Source organism: Pyrenophora tritici-repentis, chromosome 2, assembly GCF_003171515.1.
Source record: "Pyrenophora tritici-repentis strain M4 chromosome 2, whole genome shotgun sequence".
Classification (NCBI taxonomy): domain Eukaryota; kingdom Fungi; phylum Ascomycota; class Dothideomycetes; order Pleosporales; family Pleosporaceae; genus Pyrenophora; species Pyrenophora tritici-repentis.
The window spans coordinates 2,778,808-2,801,254 of record NC_089391.1 but is presented as its reverse complement, the minus strand read 5'-3'; the positions used below and the strand labels follow the sequence as shown (position 1 = coordinate 2,801,254).

At 51.8% G+C, this 22,447-nt stretch overlaps 11 protein-coding genes across 11 annotated transcripts; 6 read left to right on the top strand and 5 right to left on the bottom strand.

Moving 5' to 3' along the window:
- Positions 1–1,791: 1,791 nt before the first annotated feature.
- Positions 1,792–4,047, top strand: PtrM4_065180 (Fungal-trans multi-domain protein; the record flags this gene model as incomplete). The annotated part of the gene is made up of 1 exon (XM_001933226.1): positions 1,792–4,047. One exon carries the CDS (start codon positions 1,792–1,794, stop codon positions 4,045–4,047), a length of 2,256 nt encoding a protein of 751 aa, XP_001933261.1.
- A 787-nt stretch (positions 4,048–4,834) lies between these two features.
- PtrM4_065170 (Amelogenin multi-domain protein) lies at positions 4,835–5,692 on the bottom strand (the record flags this gene model as incomplete). The annotated part of the gene is made up of 1 exon (XM_001933225.1): positions 4,835–5,692. One exon carries the CDS (start codon positions 5,690–5,692, stop codon positions 4,835–4,837), a length of 858 nt encoding a protein of 285 aa, XP_001933260.1.
- A 712-nt stretch (positions 5,693–6,404) lies between these two features.
- Positions 6,405–7,485, bottom strand: PtrM4_065160 (FrdB, Succinate dehydrogenase-fumarate reductase, Fe-S protein subunit; the record flags this gene model as incomplete). Its single annotated transcript, XM_001933224.1, has 4 exons — positions 6,405–6,728; positions 6,781–6,932; positions 6,984–7,382; positions 7,440–7,485. The coding sequence occupies 4 exons, from the start codon at positions 7,483–7,485 to the stop codon at positions 6,405–6,407; spliced, it is 921 nt and encodes a 306-aa protein (XP_001933259.1).
- A 1,331-nt stretch (positions 7,486–8,816) lies between these two features.
- On the top strand, positions 8,817–10,000 carry PtrM4_065150 (Atrophin-1 domain containing protein; the record flags this gene model as incomplete). The annotated part of the gene is made up of 4 exons (XM_001933223.2): positions 8,817–8,831; positions 8,888–9,106; positions 9,163–9,932; positions 9,985–10,000. The coding sequence occupies 4 exons, from the start codon at positions 8,817–8,819 to the stop codon at positions 9,998–10,000; spliced, it is 1,020 nt and encodes a 339-aa protein (XP_001933258.2).
- A 1,190-nt stretch (positions 10,001–11,190) lies between these two features.
- On the top strand, positions 11,191–11,457 carry PtrM4_065140 (uncharacterized protein; the record flags this gene model as incomplete). The annotated part of the gene is made up of 1 exon (XM_001933222.2): positions 11,191–11,457. The coding sequence occupies one exon, from the start codon at positions 11,191–11,193 to the stop codon at positions 11,455–11,457; it is 267 nt and encodes an 88-aa protein (XP_001933257.2).
- Positions 11,458–12,405: 948 nt separating this feature from the next.
- PtrM4_065130 (uncharacterized protein) lies at positions 12,406–12,957 on the bottom strand (the record flags this gene model as incomplete). The annotated part of the gene is made up of 1 exon (XM_001933221.1): positions 12,406–12,957. One exon carries the CDS (start codon positions 12,955–12,957, stop codon positions 12,406–12,408), a length of 552 nt encoding a protein of 183 aa, XP_001933256.1.
- A 1,309-nt stretch (positions 12,958–14,266) lies between these two features.
- On the bottom strand, positions 14,267–15,002 carry PtrM4_065120 (uncharacterized protein; the record flags this gene model as incomplete). The annotated part of the gene is made up of 2 exons (XM_001933220.1): positions 14,267–14,618; positions 14,665–15,002. 2 exons carry the CDS (start codon positions 15,000–15,002, stop codon positions 14,267–14,269), a joined length of 690 nt encoding a protein of 229 aa, XP_001933255.1.
- A 337-nt stretch (positions 15,003–15,339) lies between these two features.
- Positions 15,340–16,405, top strand: PtrM4_065110 (autophagy protein 5; the record flags this gene model as incomplete). Its single annotated transcript, XM_001933219.1, has 3 exons — positions 15,340–15,459; positions 15,517–16,162; positions 16,212–16,405. 3 exons carry the CDS (start codon positions 15,340–15,342, stop codon positions 16,403–16,405), a joined length of 960 nt encoding a protein of 319 aa, XP_001933254.1.
- Positions 16,406–18,104: 1,699 nt separating this feature from the next.
- On the top strand, positions 18,105–18,357 carry PtrM4_065100 (uncharacterized protein; the record flags this gene model as incomplete). The annotated part of the gene is made up of 2 exons (XM_001933218.2): positions 18,105–18,269; positions 18,328–18,357. The coding sequence occupies 2 exons, from the start codon at positions 18,105–18,107 to the stop codon at positions 18,355–18,357; spliced, it is 195 nt and encodes a 64-aa protein (XP_001933253.1).
- A 1,281-nt stretch (positions 18,358–19,638) lies between these two features.
- On the bottom strand, positions 19,639–19,924 carry PtrM4_065090 (uncharacterized protein; the record flags this gene model as incomplete). Its single annotated transcript, XM_066105685.1, has 3 exons — positions 19,639–19,653; positions 19,699–19,865; positions 19,915–19,924. 3 exons carry the CDS (start codon positions 19,922–19,924, stop codon positions 19,639–19,641), a joined length of 192 nt encoding a protein of 63 aa, XP_065964312.1.
- Positions 19,925–20,632: 708 nt separating this feature from the next.
- On the top strand, positions 20,633–22,048 carry PtrM4_065080 (putative capsule polysaccharide biosynthesis protein; the record flags this gene model as incomplete). Its single annotated transcript, XM_066105684.1, has 2 exons — positions 20,633–20,741; positions 20,868–22,048. 2 exons carry the CDS (start codon positions 20,633–20,635, stop codon positions 22,046–22,048), a joined length of 1,290 nt encoding a protein of 429 aa, XP_065964311.1.
- Positions 22,049–22,447: the final 399 nt, after the last annotated feature.

Below are 22,447 nucleotides of genomic sequence, written 5' to 3'. Positions count from 1 at the left end.
TTTGATTACAGTTTGTCTCCACAGAGATCTGATTCAATGATCGTGTCATCAGCGATACTCCTCCAATATGCAGCCTGGGAGGCTCCGAGTGGGGAAGTAGCTGTGCCGCGAGTAGCGTAGGATGCGTGGCCAATTGATCCAAGCATGACGTCCACATCCTCGGTATCCTGTTGAACATTATTGAACATTAATATTGTTCCATTATTGAACCCCGAAGTCATCAAAACTGTATGTAGGTTATGTGAGGTGTGTCTTGGAGAAACTCGTCGCGGCCCCTCTTTGCATTATTCTGTACCTCCTTTCATTCTTCTCCAGGCCATTTTTCCCTGGAGACACAATATCGTCTCGTGATCACATCAACATACTGAAGTTTCTGCCTGAAGATGAACTTGGGTGTATCCAAACCCTGTGCCCATCACCATTGCATATTCCATTTATCACTTTTATGCATATCCTTAGTCTATCCCCTCTCTTTGATTGTAAACACAATTTCTTTGACACCGCAGTGCTATTTTTGTAGTTAACATGCTGACTGAGACAGAAATTTTAATGTTTACCGGTAAGGGAAGGTGTGTCGAATGGAAGAGGTCGAACATTAGCATTCGCACGTTGATGTTGTGATATAAAGCGTATGTGACATCAGTTTGGGTGATATGGCTCCTATGGACTTGACAGGAACAGAAGATTGTAAGCCCGATGGTCTTTGGTGTAGGTATCCCCCAACTTCGCGATCGCAGGACCGCCATCACCCTGGTGTAGGTGCCGCGTATGTCTCGTATCGTATATTACAGTAGATATGGCTGATCCTAAGTAATGCCGTCGCGATCGGCTTAATTGGATACTATGTACCATCGTGTCCTTTTGCATCAGTTTGAATTTTCCTAGTTGCTGACCCAAGTGGGCGCGGTATGATATGTAAGGGCTTTCTAATCACACTCGGCCAAGGTTGACGCTGCTTACTGCAGTATGGCCGAAGTTGCTATGGTGAAGATTTCCGGGTACTGCTGTTATCTTCCCCGCATCAAACATGAACCTGGAGCCAAATCAACATTTGTGATTTGTGAAGATATGCAGTAGCTACAAGCAGCAGCGTAAGCGGAGTTGAGGTTACACTCGGTTGACAAATGCTTGGATACGTATGCCAGCAGCCAGTGTGTGTCGGATAGGGCCAGGGTGTCAGAAGAGGTTCTGGAACGAAGCAAATAAGCGGTGAAAGCCGAAGCGAACAAATCGGGGGGAAGCCGCAACCGCAACAGTGTCATTGGTGAGTCAATGGTGAGCTGGGCCATGGGTGTGAGATGTGTGGTTGGTGATAATATTCGTACTATAGAAGGCGGGCAGGCTTAGTTTGCATGTGATGTGAGGGGATTTCGGATACGAACAGAAACGAGAGCAACAAAGGAGGCGACTTTGGCAGCGAAGAAGCAGTTGAAGCATGTTTCCCGAACAGCTTGCTACGCGATTCATGTAATGACTGGCATGACGCGTGCTGATAGCCACGAGATGTGGTGGAGACGATGTGGGCGTGGTGGTCGGGGAATATGCAGCCTCGCCGGTCCTAGGCCCACCAGGGGGGAGACGACTTGCACTCAATTACCGACGGGCCGGAGATTCGCGAAGATAGCGCTGGCCTTGTCAGTTCCCTGCATCACCATCTTGGACTTGGGCGCATTCGTCGCATCTCCTACCGGCGAAAAGCGTCTCAATGAATTCGCAGCGTTCTCGAGAGGTGCGCGCCATGCTTCTTCTCCCTGCGCCCTGAACACCCGCCGCACCAGCCAGCTCACGCCCATGTCCGCTTCGACTCCCGCACCGAATAGCAGCAATGCGAGCAGCTCGCGCAGAGTTCCGCTCGACAAGCGGAAACGTACCGAGACAAGCTGCGACAAGTGCAAGTCGCGCAAGCAAAAATGCAGAAAAGAGCCGGGCCAGGACGCATGTCGCTATTGCATTGTCCACAACATTGAGTGCCTGACGACGCAGCCGCGCAAGAAGCGCCTGTATGGCAGCGTCGAGGGTTTGGGCACCCGACTGGCCCTGCTTGAGTCGCTGGTCAAAGGGCTGCTGCCCGAAGCCGACGTGTCGAGCACAGAGTCTTTGCGACAGCTGGCGGTGACGCACGGCATCCCTCTGCCAGATGCGGCCGGGAGCGACGGTAACGGCGACAATGACGAGAGCGGCGAGGGTGAAGGCGACGACACCGTGTCGCTCCTGCCCGACCAGCAAGGGCAGGTGCAGTACATTGGTCCTGGGAGCTCTCTCTCCTTCCATTTCAAGCTGCGCGCCCTGGTCGGCAGGAGCGCCCCGCACGAATTCGTCCTGTTCGGCAAGAACGCAGCTGCCCAAGCATCACCAACGGGAAGCGACGATAGCCTCTCCAACTCCCAGTCCAACCCCACGTCCATCCCGCGCGCCAACGCCTCCCGCAGCCACCAACGCCGCCCGACGCCCAGCGAGAGCCCCAACCACGAGCTGCTGATACGTACCTTCTTCGACCACATCCAGCCCGACTTCCCCGTCCTGCATGAGCCCTCGTTCCGCGAGGCCTACGATGCCTGGCTGGTCAATCCCAAGCAGGCCGACCCCTCATGGCTGTGCAGCTTCATGTGCATGTTGCTGCTCGCCCGCCGTGTCGCCCGCATACCCCTCCATGAAGACCAGGAGCAGTTCTGGTGGCAAAGGGTGCAGAAGCTCCTTCCGCTTGTCATCTTCACCTCAAGCATCACCGCCGTTCAGGCCCTTTTGCTCACGGCCCTCCACCTCCACAACACCAACCACCGAGATGCATGCTGGAACCTGACGGGCACCGCCGTCCGAATAGCCCACGCAATTGGCCTGCACCAAGATAAAATCAACGCTGGATCGACCCCGCTCGGCCGTGAGGTGCGCAAGATCTTATGGTGGACCCTGTACGGCTTTGAAACCTTGCAGGTATCCTCTTACGACCGCCCAAGTGCAATCGAACATCCAGGCCTCAGGATCAGTTATGCCAACGAACGGATTATCGGCGGTCCTCCTGACTTCATTGCATTCTCTACCCGCCTGTTTATGTTACTGGGGTCCGCGTGCCGTGCGCCCAGAACTGTCAAATTCAACGCCAGCGACGAGTCGTATGTGGGCCCGTTGTCTCCCGCTGCAGGGGTACTGCGTGACCTGGTCCGATGGAAGGATACCCTACCCCAGCATCTGCGTGTGGAAGCCGTCGACACCTCGGCGTCCGTCTTTCAGCGAGCGCTCATGCTAATGCATGCCTCATACCACTACACCATCATCGTCCTCTGTCGTTCAGCACTCCTCGCACGTGCCTCCATCTTGACCAAAACTGGCCAAGATTCCACAAACTCAGCCCTGACGTCAATGGCAGATGCCTGCTCCGAGTCTGGTCGCGAGCTGGCCCAAGTACTACTCAAAGTCGACGCCCTCGGTAAATTTGACGCCGTTTTTTCCTCCGACACCTGGTACATGCTCGCGTCTAGCTCGGCCCTGGTCCTTGATCTTGTTTGCCTGAATAAGTTAGGTGGTACCAATATGTCGGAGTCACGTATCCTGCTATCCCAGCTTGCCGACTTGGCGCAGCGGCACAGGCGTAATCCCTACATGCCCGGAACAATCGAAAAGTTCGCCTCTCTCGTCCCCGAGTTACACTCCATGGCCGACTCCTTGGCTTCCCCCGTCCGCTTCACAGAGCCCAAACTGGAAACCCACGACTCCGGGCCGCAGACCTCACTTCCACCACCCCAGCTATCACAAGCAGATACCGTACCGCACATCTACCATCAATCACCCCCCGGAACAGGAGCATACATGTTTGCAGATCATATACCAGGTCGCATGTACCCAGATCAACCGTACATGGGAACAGCAACGACTATGACTCCCAACACTCGTTTTGATAGGGCGACACAAATGCAATTCATGGACTTTACCATTAACAACATCAACGATTGGAACTGGGGCGATATCGGGGGCTTACTGGGGTCGGAAGACGTTCCGACTATGCATGGGAATCCTCATGTGCATGGGCCGCAGCCAACAGGCCCAAACTGAGCTTGTTAGATGGACACAGATGAGAAGAAGATTAGAACATCTGCGGATGAACACGAAGGAAGCTTGAGCGAACGAGGCTCAATATTATAGCATTTGACTCATCCACTGCCCATATGCTGACACCCGCCAGAGTAGCCATGACCAGACACATGTATATAGGCGAGGTCAAGGCGGGTAAAGCTGAAGGCAGCATGTCAGCAAGAAGTTGGCATGACAAAGGATCAATCACACATACATGTAGTGACATGCGACAAACCCTTTTCGGGGACAACATCGCGCTCGTACTCTGTCGCAGCCGCTTTCATGCGGATGTCAGTTTACTCAAACCACTCCAGCAGGCGCAATGACACATGAGCAGGCGGAGCTCATAGAATCAACACGCCATATTCCAGGTTAATAGCTTGGCAAAGTACCCTTCGTGGTATCATACATCCGGAATACGGATATCCACTGTTTTTTTAGACATGATACAATAATTTCAACACCTTTCATTTAGTTCGAACATTTCCCCTCTGTTCGTCATGACTATCTTCTTCACTAATGCTTTCAAACCCCTTCCTGTCGGCTGGGTGATTCCGCACTTCGTCCTCGCTATGTCGGTGTCCTTGAAAAAGGAACTCGAGTCTATCAGCTGGCGTGATGAGTGTAATGTTTAGGTATAGCACGCGTCCCGCGCTGAACACGGTCGCTCATGCTGACCTCATCGCTCCATCATGATCCCTACTTGGATGCCCTCGCGCAAGCTGCCTCGGTCCTGCCAAAACTACTGCCGCCTATACTACCTTCCTCACTCCCCCAGCAAGCCCTCCCACTCCTCCCTCAACTCTCTGAACTCCTCATCTTCCAACATCCCCCTGAATGCCACCTCAGCCTCCACAACACTTGCACCTCCATCCATCTCTTCATCCTCACACTCATCATCTTCCTGCCTCTCCAACGCATCAAGCAGCGCTGAACCCCTCCCCTCTAACTCTTCGATTCGCTCACAAGCCGCGGCCAGCGCCTCCCTTAGTGCAGATTCAGTATCAGCATCCGCTTTTGCCTCTGCCGCTACACCCTTCTCTGAGTACCGATTTAACAAAGCCTTCAGTGTCAGGTTGCGCTGCTGCATTTTTCCTTTTGCGCGGTCGCTCTTCTGGAGGCGCAGAAGACTGCGTGTTGCATCATCGACCCTGGAAAGCAGAGCATCGTTTTTGCCGGCTACATTTCGTAGGGTAGATGTTAGAGTTGCGATGGCTGCGAGGTGTATCTCAGTTCGCGCTTGCAGCTGCGCATTTTCTGCTGATAGCGTGGCTGTGGCGATTTGCAGGTTTTGCAGCGACTGGCCCAGGGTGGAGATTGAGGTCGCTTGCTTTTGGGCGAGATGGCGCCAGCGGTCCCGGTCTAGACGGAGGCGGGAAATGAGGGACTGGGGCAAGTTGAGGATGCTGCTGCATTGTTTGGATAGCTGGTGGGGTTTTGGCGTGCTTGACATTTCTTTGTTGCTGACGTCCATGTCAAGGTGCGCAGACTCGAGTCGAGAGAGACTGAGAGGCGCCGAGACGGTGCGTGCAAGTGACTTTAATCGCAGTCGCGCATCGGATTTGGATGCTGGTGGTGGTAGTGTTGGTACGACGTCCATTTCCTCGGTAACGACGACAGCCATGATGAATTTAATAGCCGATATTATCAGCACTGTACTGTATCGTTCGTCTTTGTACGGCAAAAGTTGTTTGTAGAATAATGTTGTGTTGTTGGTTGAACAAAGTCGCAAGTAAGTGAGAGAGGGAGAGAGAGAGAGAGAGAGAGACAAAGACCTAGTCTAGCGAGGTAGTGTTAGGGCGTGAGACGCTAAGTTTGGTAACGAATACATTGCATAGTACGTTTGCGTGAATTTGTGGGGTCCTGTTGTCAAGAAAATAAAAATTTGCGGGACAATGGGGTGAAAGTGAGAGGGTCTACAAAATCGCGCTTCTGTGGTACAGTCGAGCTGTCACGTGGGGTTTGTGCGACGTTAGGATCTCTAGTTCCACAAATAGAATACGGAGAAAAAAAGGAGACCCTGACATGCGCCCGAAATCGCACGTGAAAACAAAAAATCAAAAGGGTCTAAATTCGAAAGCTTGTTCCCGGCCTTGGAGGCATGATCCATGGTAGTCAGTCGTACTTGCAGGTACCATGGTTACAGGCGGATATTGTACCACAAAACGACAAAGACAGGGGTCCGCAGTTCAAGTCGGGTCACATGAAGGAATGAACAAGGTGGAATTATTGATTGAATTTGTTCAAACACAACTCGCAAATAACGCAAACTACAAACGGCATGCATGCACATATAGCGGATGCTAACCACCAACTCACCCCATTTGCCACGTGATCTATGTGAAGGCCATGCTCTTCTTGATCTCAGCAATGGCCAGGGCAGGGTTGAGGCCCTTGGGGCATGTCCTTGAGCAGTTGAGAATGGTGTGGCATCGGTACAAACTCATGCTGTTGTTGAGGGCATCCTGTCGCTCAGCCTTCTTCTCATCTCGCGAGTCGGCGATCCATCGGTATGATTGGAGGAGAACAGCGGGGCCAAGGTACTCTTCTTGGTTCCACCAGTAGGACGGGCACGAGGTTGAGCAGCAGGCACAGAGGATGCATTCGTAGAGACCGTCTAGCTTTTTGCGATCTTCCTTGGATTGACGGAACTCACGACCCTGGTAGACTGTTAGTTCTGGTCGCTTGGCTGACACCAAGATAGATACGTACATCTGGTGCGGCAGTAGTGCGCTGCAGATATGGCTTGACGGAGCGGTATTGCTTGTAGAAAAGAGTCATATCCGGTACAAGGTCCTTGACAACGTACATGTGGGGGAGCGGGTAGATGCGAGATTCCTTGGTTGTGTCTGTGGGGATACGGCCTGTGACCTCGTTAGCGTCTCAGCTACAACCTGCGCTCCGTCACTACATACAAAGGCAGGCCAATGTGTTGACTCCGTCAATATTCATGGCGCAACTTCCGCAAATTCCCTCGCGACAACTCCTCCTGAAGGTCAAGGTCGGGTCCACCTCGTTTTTGATCCTGATGAGCGCATCCAGCATCATGGGTCCAGTCTTGTTCAGGTCGAGCGTGTAGGACTGCATCTTGGGTTTGGATGTAGGCTCATCTGGGTTCCAGCGGTAGATGTGGAAGGTCTTGGTCTTCGCATCTTTACTGGGTGAGGGCTCCGGGACTGTCGATGTCTTGCTCTCTGGGGTGGTCGATCGCGAGGCGTCGGGGACAATCTTTTCGGCGGTCTTGGAGATGGGATCGCGGGCGTGTACATCGTTTACCGAGGCGAAGCCGCGAGAGAAAACTGCCGACCGTACAGCTGGTGGACAGTTAGCGATGCTGACTTGCTGATGCGATACAATGGGGACATGTGTACCAGTTCGCTTCGTAGCCAGACGAGTGAGAGCGCGTGTGCAAGCCATGGCGTGTCGTGTGGAGTGGAGAGTGCGGGACGTCCTTGGAGTTACAAGTGTTGGTATCATCGAAGTTCGAGCGCTAGGGCGCCACTCAAGCTTCCTCGGTTATGACAACTGCCCGCGTCTGATTGGTGATAGCGGTTGATCGGACGATCCCGGCTTCTTCGACGCCACTACATCATCGTCGAAAACGTCAACACTCGACGTTCGAATCTCATTATAACATGGAACGGAAAAAAGTTTAAGCTCGGCTATATACTCACCATAAACGCCTTTTTCCCGTAGTAACCCAAGAAAAAGCCTATGGCATGCCACCCACCTTGAGCATACATATGTACGAAAACTTCCGCTCGTTGCGGTGTTTTTGCGGTCGCGTGACCCCAGACATAGCCAGTTTCATATCCGATACTTTTCCCGTCAAGACACATCACATCCATAGCTACTTAGAGTGTCTCTTTATATGCCTTAGTGAGTTCAGTGAGTAAAAATACCATTTTTCGGGTCGCAAAGGAAATTCTTGCCTCAACACTCGGCACGGTTCCCTGAGAGTGAAGGTGGTCTTGCGATCGTAAAGCTGGGGTGCTGCTGTAATCGTTTAGAGAGTTCGCTCCCTAAAGGACATCACATCTTAACAAACTCAACGAGTATCTCCGTTCTTACTTCACAGTCTTCCTTGCATCCCATTCCCGCCATTCTCTCCAGTCTCTGTAATCTCTTTACTTTCCTCGTCTGTTACTGTTCATTTCGCTCGCAGTACGGCTCGACTCTCACTGTGTAGCCGAGAGGCAGCATACAGCTGTTTTTCCATGCACTTTTTTTCATCTTTCCATAAGCAACATCTATGCTCTCTCGCTATATATTGCTGAAACTGGCGCTGCGATCTGTGTCTTTACATGAACCATTATCTTCAAGCACACACTCCCGCCACTTCCATGTTTTCTGGATATCTTGTCAGGACATCCACTATTACCATACAGCCTCACGCATCGTACGAAAGAATGTGTTCAAAAAATGTGCACGAAGCTGGCCGCTCTTGCCCTGTTATAGCTCAACTCGCCTTCACTTCGCTTTCATCTAGAATGGAAGGCACGACCAAGTGCTGGACCCTGGACCCACTTTGCGCACCCCTTTCGCCCTATAGCAAGGCAGCGCATCGTGAGTCTCACAAGTCCGTTTGCTGTTGCTGTGGGCGTCGGCTTGGCGGGATACTCTGTTACCAAAACAACGCGTCTGTCCTGATTTCCTCCACCAGCGCAATTTCTCCACAAGCTCACCCCCCGCATTCGTATCTACTCGACCGCTAATCGCTCATCATCGTTTCTTCAAGTACATAAGCTATGTCATCATCTCAGGTTGGTCACAATGTACTTGCACTTGCTTTGGAATATCTATATTAACAAACCTACAGATGTATACGCAGGACAGAGACGGAGGGCGTCGTAGCGACCTCACTGTCCGCGTACCAGCTAATACTTCGTTCGAAGTTCCTGCAACTCAAGGCCCGACTGGAGGACCTACTGGATCTGCCGGAAGTGCTCAGACTGATTCGCCTTGCTCATCTGGAAGCTCGTTGTCGCAACTCGGTCGCCAGCCTGCACCTGGACAAGATCACGCGGCGCAGCAGCCGGTACGTGTTCACAGGCTCTGAGATATGCGACTGAGAATCTGCTAACATGAGCGCAGCCAACAACCCCTTGTCGAGCCCATGTCACCTCTTCGGCTTCGCAGTTCACTTCTCCACCGTTCTCTCGCGGCCAGGCTGCGCAGAACTATGGCGGCTCTCCCCATATGCTAACCCCGAAGAGAGTCAGCGAGCTTCAGTCTCCTCACAGGCAACGCAGCAGTTCTAATGCCAGTCAGATGTCCAATAGCCCTCGTCGCCCGTCCTTCACTTCAAGTCTGCGTTCGCCAAGCATGGTCAACCAGATTGATCCGTTCAACACGACCTCTTTGAGCGGTGTACCCGAGCATCTCGCTGTGTCAGGCCTCGCTTTCCGTCAGGGTCAACACGATCACGGCAGTTCGCGCAATAGGATCCCACCCAACCCCTTCGCGAGTCAATTCGACCAGCTCTGGGCTGAGTACTATAGGCTTGGTGCAGTCCAAGGAGGACCACCTGCCGCTTTGCCGTCGTCAACATCCCCCTCCCACGAAAACTTTGCTTGGACAGTTCTCATTAACACAGAAACTCAGGATCTTGAGCACCCCAACGGCTCTTACGACATGGACTATGCTCGCAGCATCTGCATCATGGGACTGAAGTGCATGAGAGAGCTTATCCAGGTCGTCTGCAAGCGCAACAACGATTGGCGCAAGATTGTGTGCGATGTACCTGCCCCCCTCCAGCAGGCTATCACTCACTTCCCCGATCTTTGTGCCAAGTATAAGGATCTCAAGCAAGAAGCTCGTGAAGCACTTGGTGGCGGAATCCCTCTGGGCTACAACGCTGATAGGTAAGCATTACCAGCATCTTCATCGGCCAATGCGCTAATAAGCTCGTTATAGTTGCTACTATAGTTGAAGATAGCTAGCCTTTGCCCGCATCTGCTTCCTGTTTCGGAGATTGGATTATGTTTCGATGGTCTGTTGATGACGGACTTGAAATACCAATACGGCTTGAATGTTCATCGGAGCAATGTTTTCTGTGGAATTCGAGGCTCGCTCAGGTGTAACGGTGACGATGGGTTGATTTCCTTTCTTTGTTGCCATGGCGTTCGATGGGCAAGACGTGTGGGTACTTGGGCGTTTCGGCACGATCTCAAAGGATCGCCGCAGGGATTCCCTTGATGCTTTCCATGTACACGCCTACCCATTTCACAACGTCAGGTAAAACCCATCTCACAGCAGTTTCAAGCTGGCTAGAGGGTATACAATGTATCGTAGTCTATCTACGTGTTCGCCTTCGTAGCAGCAGGAATTTTAAACGATTCAAACGATGAGACCTATCCCATTTGTCAGCTTCTAGTGCTCGAAAAAGGAATCGCGGTCACAACGCCACGCGCAGCGCCCTCGATATGCCCGGCTCAAAAGACCAGCTCGCTATAAGGTTGCGCAGCCCATGAAAAGCTTCGTAACCGTAGGTCACAAAATACACGGTAATAACACGGCATCACATGACTCCGTGAAATACGAGATCATCGCCAGGGCTCCGGCGTTTCCAAGATTTGCGAATATCCGCGTCATGCACATGATATAAACTTTCCATCCTCATTTAACACCTCTTTTGCGTCCTCTTCCTGGATCCCAGAACATATATAAGCGCATATTCTAATAGAAATGGCCGCGACCACGGCACCTGCCCGACAACTGTACGGGGGCGGCGGCTTCGACCGCCAGCACAGGCTTCTGCAGCTCGACTGTAGTGCGGACCTGCGACACTATTCGCGCAACCTCGGGCCCGGCGTCCAAGAACGCATCTTCCAGACCACGAGCGACGCATTGAGATCACAGCTAGATGAGCATCGCGACTTCCTACTCCGGCATCAGGGACAGCAGCAGCAACAACAGCCGCAGCTGGCGCCGGCGCCGGTAGTCAGTGGACCACCGGTAACCAGCATACCTCGACCCTACAATTCGCACCCAAACCCGCCGCCTCGTCTGCAGTCGGCTGCTCCGCGACCCATCCCGCCGCGTAAACCCATACCCGGCGATGTGAGCACGTACCCGAAAGCCCTGAGCGAGGCTGTCTACTCGCAGAAAGCCAGGGCAGCCATGGGTCAGCCACACGACGCGAGGACGGTATACCACATTGTGTGTCGCACCGAGAAGCGCTACTCAAAGGAAGAGACGGTCGTCGTGGGCTCGTGCAGGAGTATGCTGGCTGCCAACGAAGTCGCAGCGAGGTACTTTCTCGAGAAATGCCTTGGCGACGGCGATGAAGCCAAATACAAACAGCTGATTACTGGGGCCGTGAGCTGTGAGGTGCCGATTGACAATGGACGCAGGACAGTGTATACGCAGGAGGGACGGCTGGAGTGATGGAAGTTTGTAGCGTGGTCCCTTCCTGCCTTTTACGAGCAGGTGGGTCTTGCTGATTGGGACTCCCGTACCCTTTTACACTACTAAGCTTAGCACATTGAGTCGGTTCCTTTGTCTTGGATGTTTTGGATAAAGAGGAGAGAAGGGATGCGGGTATGGTTGCAGTTTGATCTACAGTCCCAGGACGAAACGCGCAGGCCGCGTCACCCGATGTATTAGCGAGCATACGAGGAGCCCCACGAAGTTGCATACTCGGCCCCAGTTTATACGATATCGTAACATGGAGATACTCGGAGCACCGGACAGTGTGTGGAGATGGGGAAGAAAGGGCATTGAAGCATTGATCTCATGGCGTACATTACTGGAATATTTGTGCATTGGTTTGCTGCACTGCGAGTATTGATAACAGTCAAGAGGAGGAAATATGAGAGCTATATTATCACAGTTTCGCTGCTTGTACATGGGCATTCGTTAGCGATCCTTTTTTCCTCTGGTAGCATGTCTTAAGTTTTTTTAATTACACGTCGTTTGCACACCACCTATACCCGTGGTTCACTCGTCGTATCTCTCCGGCATTGTCATGTTCGTATCTCGCCACTCTAGCACCTATGTTTCAGACTCTATTCATTGTGCGTCTGCTGTGGGCTCCATATCTTCTAACGAGTTTCTTGTGTAATTCATAGTTCTCGTCTACGACGGCATCACTAAAGCATCATCTCGTCACCCTGACATCAGTATGTTGTTGCACTTGTCAGGTGGAATCAAGTAAAACCCGAGCTTTCAAGAAACATGGTGTCATTACTACTCAGCTTGATTTCATCATATCCAAGGCAGAGCCTGAGTTACAGTATGAGGTCGCTGTTCAACTGAAGAAAGTCCCATCTACCAACCCTAGTTGATTCCACTCAGGTACCATCGTTGCCTTGTGGGAACGCTTGACCTAATGCCCTACGTCACCTGCTTTTTAGAAGCCTGTCCGTCATTGTGTTCTCGCTTCTTGACATTCGGCCACTTCTTCTCGAGTTCTTTCGAGAGAGGACCTGCGACGTTCATCTCAGCAACAAACACTCCATGCTGTGCCACTGCAGCAGTGAAGACGCTGGTTTGAGATACAGTCCAGAATTTGAGCTTCACGTATCTCAGGACGCAAGCCACCGCTAGATTCCCAAGCTCTCGCTTCTCGTCCCGGCAAATCTTCTCTTTGGTCCCGTACACCCAGCCCACGATTTGTGTAACTAGAAGGAGCGGCATTGGGCTCTCGCATAGCAGGTCCTCAGCCATCTTGGCGTGGGCTATATCCATCAAGCCTTCATCCTGCAGCCGCTCGCCCATGCCGTACATGATGAGATAGAAATGCACTGCGGTCTCTATGGCCATGGCAAAGTCGGTCTCCGTCTTGCCGGGCGGCAGCTTCGTGATGTGATGCAGGTATGATGCCTGGCCATTCTTGTCCATAGTGAAGGAGCCGATGTAGATGAAGGCGACGTAGCGGTCCACCATTATAGGGCTGAAGAATGTCCCATCGAATTCGTAGCTAGAACGGAGAGACGATATAGTGTCCTAGATAGGTACTGTCAACAACAGAATAAATGAGTTGAGAGAATTGCTCACGATGATGTAGTCATGGAGTACCTTGGAGCCACAGAGGAGAAAGACGGCGTGGACGCTAAATTTAATACCGTCTACGATGAGCTGAAAGTCACGTCTAGCGTCAATCAACGAGATAGCAGCGCATCGCCTTTGGTGCATTCAGTAAGATATTACCTTCTTTACCGCTTGCGATTAGACTCACTAGGCGATCATCTGACGAGGGGAAGAGAACACTGTGCCTTTGGCAGTGAGTGTGCGACGAACGATTTTCTCAAAGCTTTTAGGGTTGACATCTCCATTTCCGTCGCTAAAGATCTGGGTGAGCAAAAGTGGCTGTTCTGTTTAAGACATTGTGGCGCGTTGTTGTTAATGGTAAACAGTAGATTCCCATGAAAGGCGCTTGCAGATAGAGAAAATCACGAGAGGAGCGTTTGTAATGACTAAGCAACAAAATACCTGTGAGGCCTTGTACTATGTGGTAGTGAAAGAATTTACGCGTTAGCTACGTGATAGCTTTAGGCTTGTTTACGGGCGGGTGTCTTTCACTTACGCTAGGAGTCCAAGCCTTCATATACTTTCCTCAACAATACAAAAAAGAAGAAAAATAGTCGAAGCTGATAATCGAACTATAGGTGCAAAAATATGTGTTTCCCTGTTCTACCTACAAGCGGTGGGAAGACAACATCAACCGAGTTCACCGAAGGAGCAAGGAGATAAATATTTCATGGAATTAATCATTTATATACAGAAACATAATACGCTCTAGCACAGCCCAACAAGACTGGTCTCCGCTGCCACGTTATGTCACTGTGTTTGTTTGCATGACGTGACGTACAGACAAGCAAACACTCATCGCCAATCAGCGCACTGATTGGCGGCTCGTGCGCCCGGACACTCGCTTTCACCTGACCATAAATATTTGATATTCTGGAGAAGGACTCTTCCACCAACCTATCGGAAAGCGACCCCTCGACTAGGTATCATGGAGGACTCAGTATGTGGTGCACATGGCGCACACAGTGTTCTTGACATATGAGACATTCACAGGCGGTTCTTCCAGCCATGGTAGCCTCGGGCATAATACCCATGTAGGATATCCTAATGAGATATCTTGAATATTGTCACAATTCCTTTGCAATCCTCATGTTCCCTCAATCACTATCTGTATGCTTCGGAATTACCATGTCCAGGCATCGCATACCGTATTTGTGTCATGCCCTCACTCCTTCTCTAGCCTCTCTACACATGCTTTCAATAGAGCCATGAACCGTACTTGTATGCTTCGTCCTGCAGGCGTATCCACATGCTTCCCCGCACCCCAACCAACCGGCAACACCAATCTCCTCCTCCCTTTTCCATCTAGCACGACCAGCGCATCCAATGGGAACTTTCCTCCGCCAAGAGGGTGTAGAAGACCTAGGCGGACAAAGTGGTTGTTCGAAGGCGTCGCGGCTTGTATGAGGGGGAGCGAGAAGGGCGCGGATGGAGAAAGTCTGTGAGTCGAGGGATCGTGGCATAGGACGGATGCTTGGAGGGAGGGCGAGAGGGTAAGGAGGTCTGGTAGTGCGGCACTAGGACTGTCAGTAATGATGGGTTGTTGTGGGGCATATGCAGTACCAGAGTAATTCATAGTGTACCTGGACATTACCCTGTATACAGAGGACCACTATAGACTCATCCTTCCTATATCTGGCCCAATTGTCATACGGCACCAATCTACTATCTGTCGGCGTCGCGAGCGTGTTGCTGGCCAGAATGGCCTGCACGTCCACATTCCAGGCTTCTGCAGCGTCTATCACATCTAGCTCTTCCAATTCGCAGTGAGTCCTTGATCTCTTCAACACATCCCCGAGTGCAGGCGCAGGCGACGGCTCTCTCCGCAGCTGTTCTCTACCCTCTTCTTCGGCGTCGTCGAGCGTGAGGCGCGACCGTTTGCGGCTAAGTGCCACGTCCATGGTCCAGCTATCACGGGTAAGAAGGTCTCCCATCTAAGTCAATCGTCTCGCCGCACGTCGTCGTCGTCGTCAAAGGAAAGGAATCATGACTGGGATGGTACGTACAGCACAGGAGAAAACTACATAGTGGTCCAACTTCTACGCGCGTTGTCCAAGAGACGCCACGAGCAGACCAAGGGTTCGGTGTTTGCCAAGCTCTCCCCATGTTCCTGGCCTGCCCCACTTTTTGATTACCTTACCCCACCATCGCTGAGCTGCGCCTCTAGGCTACAAGCACGCGTGGCTGGCCGCCGACGTGCGTTTTAGATTTCCTCTTTTGCCTGCACTGCCCTGCCATATGGGTTCCAAAGACGTCGCGACTAGATTGCGGCAGAGCACGTGGAATGGGAGTATTCCACTTGAGATACGGTTGCACAAGGGAGATTGTAGGACGTATGATGAGTCGGATCCTTACTTGGTATGTTGGAGCCTGTTATCATGTTGGCTACCTCGCATACTGACAGGAATCATGTAGGTACAATTCCCTCGGATTTCATACCTGGGACTGCTGGTGAAAAAACTGCATGGCTTCTTTGCGAGAAGTCTGATTTATCCAGATGTAACGCCGAAAGATGCATGGCTCTCGTACGAAGGAGTGCCACTGAAATGGCACTATCCGCTGGGCCTTCTTTACGACCTTTATTCTGGCGCCGAACCTGCGTATCCACCAGATATAGACACGGATGCAGATGCGACAGCACAAAGCCAGAAACTCGAAACCACAGAGGAAGAGCGCCGGCGTCTACCATGGCGACTAACGATTCACTTCTCTGACTACCCCATGGATCAGCTTGTGCAGCTTGACAATGAAGACAAGCATCTGCAGGACATGTTCATTCACAGTGTCAAAGAGGCCGACTACCTACGGACGGGTACAGGAAAGACAGTCATGTTTTTGAGCAAAGAGGATAGCACACAGCTTTGGGACGGGGTCAGAAATCATGACTTTGCACTATACAATCCCATCAACCAGAAGCTACTGAACCCGCAAGGCGTCAACCTGAGACATCTGCCCGTCAGACTGTATCTTCCGCACGCGGCGTCGGACGGTGTACAGGAGGAGACTGCGCCGGGAAGCTTAAGAATTGTGCAACGACTGGTGACGCCGAATTTATCTTCAAGTGAGTATGTATGCTGTGTTGGCGGTGAAGGAAGCTGACAGTAACCCAGGGCAACCGCAGACCGTGGGGACAGCGTTGAACCAGATACTACCGACATTATTCCCGAGCAGGCGAAGTCCACTTCTCGCACAGGCGGTTCTGCATGGTGCTGTTTTACCGTTGAGCGCGAGTGTGGAGGAGTTGGTTCGGGCGACGGCCTATCTTGATGGCTGGCTGCACATTGCTGTGGTCATGATGGGATAAGCGTATGTCGGTGTGTTGATGGGATGAATAAGCGGTTCACGGCTTTGGTCACATTGCTATCTCCGAGTCATGAGCGACGCTACACCGACACGGTTGATTCGAAGGCTAATGTCTGTGTGGTGATATAGTTGGAGGCGCAGTGACCGACGGTATCAAGGTTGGAGACATTGGAAGCGTGAGAGAATGAAGCTTGTGGCCGTTTCGAAACATGAGGTGTGACATGGTGCTTTGGATGTACGCAGTCATGTGCCAAGAACGCGGGGGCATAGGCACAGGCACAGCAGAAGCTTGGTCGAGGATCCCGGGCAGAACTAAACCCACTCCACGCAGCTCCGTTTGCACTTGGGCCCTCTCGGCGTAGCGCATCGTCTTGTTGACAGCCAAGGGAGCGTCAGGAAATGAGGCATTTCTAAGCTGAGTTGTTTTGTTTCCGGTGCGCTAGCCGGCTTGTCACCATCCAGGCCACAAGTGCCTCGTCTTGACCGCCGAGTCGCGCGGTCGGAGGGTGGGTTGGCGGCCGTCGCGGCATCCAGAGGAGATAAGCACTGGCCGATGACATAAGGCTTGCAGTTGCTGTACGAGGACGGTTAATAAGTCGCAGGGGCTTCATAACAAAGTGGAGCCGGCAGAGTAGCGTCGGCGGCGGCTTGCAGCTATGAGATGTGGATGCAACGCGTGTGGAGGCGCGCGAGTGCGAGAGTGAGAGAGCTTACGAGCTTCCAAGCTTCCAGTGAGCGCAACGAGAGCTGCTATGAACAAAGATTCATATGTGTGCATATGTTAGTCTCGTGATATGTCCCGTGACGTACTTCCTACCAACATCAATCAAACCTTGGAAGCTCTGCATCGTGTGTGCCGAAGATGAGGCTGCCGATCACCGGCTCAACCACGACAAGATGATGGCATGTCGCGCCATTGGCTGGCCTCAGTAGCTCGTCTAGCTTTGGTCCCACGGTTGCTCGACCCCGGCCCTATTCCCAGCCTTCTTCAACTCTTAATTAACGTTGCTCCCTCCCCGAATTCCTCATCCCATCGTCGAATCTCACTCAACACATTCCAGACCAAAGAGCTCCCGCGCCTCACAAGTAAGTCCACTATTTCCACACTTATCATCCACATCCCCGGCCGCGTCCACAACCCTTGCAAGCTTGGAGCCTCCGGACTGCCCGCTAGGACCCGAGGCCAAACAAAATGCCTCAATCGGTGCAGAAATTTTCGGCCAACCGGGCGCGTTCAAAAGCGGACTATTGAGCGTCTTGCTTAAGAGCTTGCCTTGACCTCTACTCTTTGATGCTGCATCGTTGTCGACCTGCGCCCTTCAATCCCATCGCCGAGTCCCTCTGTACCGTCGCGATTGTCCCGTGGGTGTCATCTCCGATCGCCGCTGACCAGCTTCCGTTTCCTTCGAACAGCTACCTAAGCTTCCTCCAACTTGCCAACTTTCAAAAGACCGATTCACTTCGTTCAATGTAAGCTTCGCCTCGCCTTTTCTGGAGCTTGGGCTTCCTTTGCGCCGCGTCATGGCATCTGCGCTGTTGACGTTAGTCTTGCGCCAGAGCTTGGCTTTTCCACCCTTTTTGGAAGGAACAAAACATATCCATCGCCCTCTTTGTCGCGCCCCTTGAGCTCCGGAAGCCTTTCACCAATTTCTTCAACCCCCTTTTCTAACATTTTCCATCAGTACACTCCAACATACACAATGGCCGCCATCAGCATGCCCCTCGCCGCTCGCGCCGAGCACGCTCTCCTCCACCTCGCCAAGCGCAACAAGAACTGGGCTCAGCGTGAGCCCGGTGTTATTGTCGTCTTCGTTATTGTTTTCCTTGTCGCCATCTTGGTTATTGCCATGTTCATCAACAAGAGGGTACGTCATCATGCCAGTACCACATATCTCCAGTTCGCTTTTCTAACAAATATCACAGAGGCAAGCCGCCAAGGGCGTCGCCGTCTAAGATACCCCCGCAATCGCGTTGATTTAAAGTCGAGATGATGGAAACAAGGAAATGACGACGATATCAAAGTCGTAAAGATGTATGACGTTGCATGGTCAACAGTACAGTTGAATAATGTGTTTGGATATCCTCATGTAGTGTCTGCTTTGATGCTTTTTCCTTAGTGGAATCGCAACCATGAGATGGAAGTGCGAATGCCTACATTCTAAGGGTTCGCGGTAATAATGATCAAGTCAAATTATTGAAATCTGTTTGCACTTGTGCGTGAATGTAAGACGAGTGTCATCATCTTGCATTCTAAGAGATTATTCGTCCGTAGTTCTCAACAAAACTACACCAGCAAATCTCGCAAGACGCAGTACCAACTGTCGCATTCTTACCGTCAACCCACCTATATTCCAACATCTATACGTTCTCCAATGCACTTCTCCAGCACAACTTACGCACAAAAATCACCTTCACCGCCCACGTCGAGGCCTAGATTTAGGCCCAAATAACATAAAACACAAGACCCGTTTCACAACAAGCCAACGCCACACCCCATCACATTTCCTACCACCACCACCATGTTTCCACGCCAACCCACACACGCACACCCAACGGCACATATGAAACATACCGCAACCTACTCCGTAGCATAGCGTAGCAGCGGCAGTAGCACTTAGCCAGCGAACTCCGACACTCTCCACTAACGCATCCTAGTCCTTTTAACCCGCTCCCGCCGTTCTAGGCCCTGATTTTCCTTGAGCCTCCTGTTTGTCCAAAGTGCCGGACAAGCCGGACCTAGACCCAGACCACAGACGTCTGATGTCGCTTCCCACTCTGAGTTCTAGTAGTGATCAAGAAATCTCTGTCTCGGGCCATACCTTGAAATTGCCAGTCAGAGCTCTGGTGAACCATTGCGAGCCACTGCACAAGATTACTTTGTGGGCATAGTACTTCTTTGTGACCGCATTATTAGTCTGGCGGATGGTGACGTCCGAGAAGACTTTTTTTTGTTGAAGAGGCTGCTGTATTCATTAGTGAAGTTTGCGGCTCACAGACATGCATTTACTCACGAGGACTCAGCGGGTACCTGGCTGCTGCCCATGGCGAGTCTCGAATTTTCCGCCGCGATTGGATTGAGAGAGTACGCAAGTGGCAGTAGGATGGAGCTGGGGGTTACACAACTTATCTAGTCTCAAAGTGTTGCAATCTCACCGCTGAGTGATGGCAGTGAAGGTGAATGTCAGTGTACGGGTAGTACTCATTCCGTGCTATACAATTTCGTCCTACACGATCTCAGGCGCGTCGCTTCTGCCTACAGTCAGTACCTGTCTATGTCTTCCCTCTCCAACGTACTCCATATTCGCGTCTATCACCGCGCGCCGGTTCGAGATCATTCAAATCAGCGATCCGCCTCTCATTTGCCAATTCCATCATTCTCTCAGCTTCACGTGCCGGGATAGGAATCGTCGATCCCCATTCGTCTACTGCATCGCAGAAGTCGATAATGTCGAGTCGCTCGACTACAACATTATTAATCTCATCACGCAAACGCATCACGTCAAAACTTACGATCAGTCATCTCCCTAGAGGCTGTTTCGCGCCTCGCATGCCCCTGCTGCTGTGAGCAATCGGGGTTCATCTACATGAAGCGCATAGGGTAACGTAGTTGTCTCTTCGTCCGCGACACTATATCCTGATAGGAAGCGATGTAATCGTCCTTTCGTAACCCCGACACTTTGGCCAAAGCGTAATCGCGCGGGTAGAGTGCAAGGAATTCAGTAAGCCAGGCTCTATCAGCGTTGCGCTCGGGGTAATTCGCCAGACCGTCAATCATCCGCTGTGTGAGTCAAAGAGCGAACAAGCCGATGATCAGAAACTCGGGCTCACCTGGCAACTGGGCTGGCTGTCGAGACAGAGCCGGAGGCGCATCCGTTGGAGCACGAAGGCCGTCAGGTGGCGGTGTGCGCCTCAAAGGTATGTTCCGGTGGTGGTGCATGCTGCAGATAGGCGCTATTCTCGGCAGAATTAGGTCGAAATAAATATTATTCAGTTACCTGAAGGTGAGTAGGCGAGGTCGGCAAGGTTGACCTTTCGCAGCGTGTTTGGAGTGGGTATGACTGGTGGCAGAGCTACAAACAAACGCAACTCGCAAGTTGAATTCATGGCCCATTCTCAGGGGTGAAACAATCACATATCAGGATTTAATCCGTGCATTTTACTGATTCCTGAACCAGTGTAGCTTTTGAACCAGATTGTGTCGATCGATCAGATTTGCGGCTACACCATCATGGTTAAGCATAGTATCTTAAGTTTGACAGATGCACACCGGTATGATGGCGCAGAAAAGGTTTCGTATACATGCCACTCATTACGTAATGTTCATACGTGGACTTACAGTAAGCTGACATGCCCCCGCCCAGGAGTGAAGTATGAATAGTTTCCTGCTCCGTCTGCTTGCCTTTTTAACATCTGGCGCTTGTGTAACCTCAACTCCATTTCTGTATGGGCCTGAGTGCTGAAAGCAACCCATACCATCGACTACCCCAGCATTCCAGGAACGACGTTGTCAACATCACCGGCATCAGAGTCTCAGCTGTTGCACCTGCCAACCCCGCAACCGCCTACACCGGGATCCAAGTCCATCTTTGCATTCTGGCACGCGGGACTAGGTGCATTGCCACCATGTTCGATACGCAACGTGGTTAATTGGCATCGCCGCTTCTCCCCTCTTGGTTGGACAATCTATGTCCTGGACACCGTACCAGGATCTCCTCTCAATGTTTCCAACTTCATCGACACTTCTTCGCCATCCGTGGTCCCAGAAGCCTTTACCAACGGCACGGTCAAAGGTACATACGCTGCCCAGCATACTTCTGACCTGATTCGCTTCCCACTGCTACTCAAGTACGGCGGCATATACCTTGACGTCGGAGTGTTACAGTTCGGCGACCTGGACTGGCTATGGACCGAGCACATCGCCAATCCCGCATCACCCTACGACCTCGCTGGCTTCACAATGTGGGATCCACCGGAAGGGATTTCTATCGCCAACTTCTTCTTCATGTGTGGAGCTGACAACCCACTTGTTCGACGTTCTCACCATCTTTTACTCAAAGTGTGGGAAGGCAGGACAGATACGACTGGAGCGCATCAACATCCACTCGTCAATCACGTGCCTTTGATACCCGTTCCCGAACAAATGGTCAACAAAGCAGCTCTGACGGATTACGCGATCCAGATTCAGTGCATGGGAGCTGCGCAGCGCTGGAAAGACGATGATGATAGCTGGGACGGGCCAAAATACGTTCGCGAGCATTGCTGGCTCTACAACATGGTTACCAGTGCTTTTTCTCATGAGTTAGCGACGGATTGGAGTGGCCCGCGACAATGGGAGCTGCTGCAGCAGAAGCTACCACAGTCAGGTGAGGAGGAGACCAAAGATCAGGCACTCGCAAGAAGTATCGTTGAAAACACGGTCGCGAACACTTGGTGCTTGAAGCTTGGCCATGGCTTCCTAGCGGAGCTGTTCGGATCAGATTCCTTAGGCATGCTTTGGCGGAAAAGAGAAGGCAGTGACTGCGAGGATGGAACGTATGCAGGGTGGCTGAGATGGGCAGAGGTGAATCTTAAGCAGGATCACCCGCCTAAGCCGTTGGATGTCCCGGTGTATGAGCCAACGATGAAGGCTAAGTTCTTGGCATAGCATAATCTAAAAGAAGGATGGCATATGATCTAGAGCAAGATAACCACAAAGTGAAAAAAGACGCAAAGAAAATCGTTTCCTTGATCTGATCTGTCATGGCTGTTCTGTAGGATTGGGTTGGCGTCGAATGGACCTCCAGCTGTATGATTGATGCCTCTACACTTGATGTTAGCTTTCATCATGACGTTTCCAAGATACTGGTCAGCCTTCCTGAGCTGTCGGAAGTGACCACGGCCAGAGAAAAGCTTCCCTTCCGTCGTGCAAATTGCCTGCAAGCCGAACTCACGATCGGCCATGTCTTTGAAGGCTGGGTAGGTGACTCTGTATCGGTCTGGAAGCACCAGCAACACAAGCTTGATACGCCTGTCGCAGACCGTTTCCTTCACTCTGCTTAGTGCT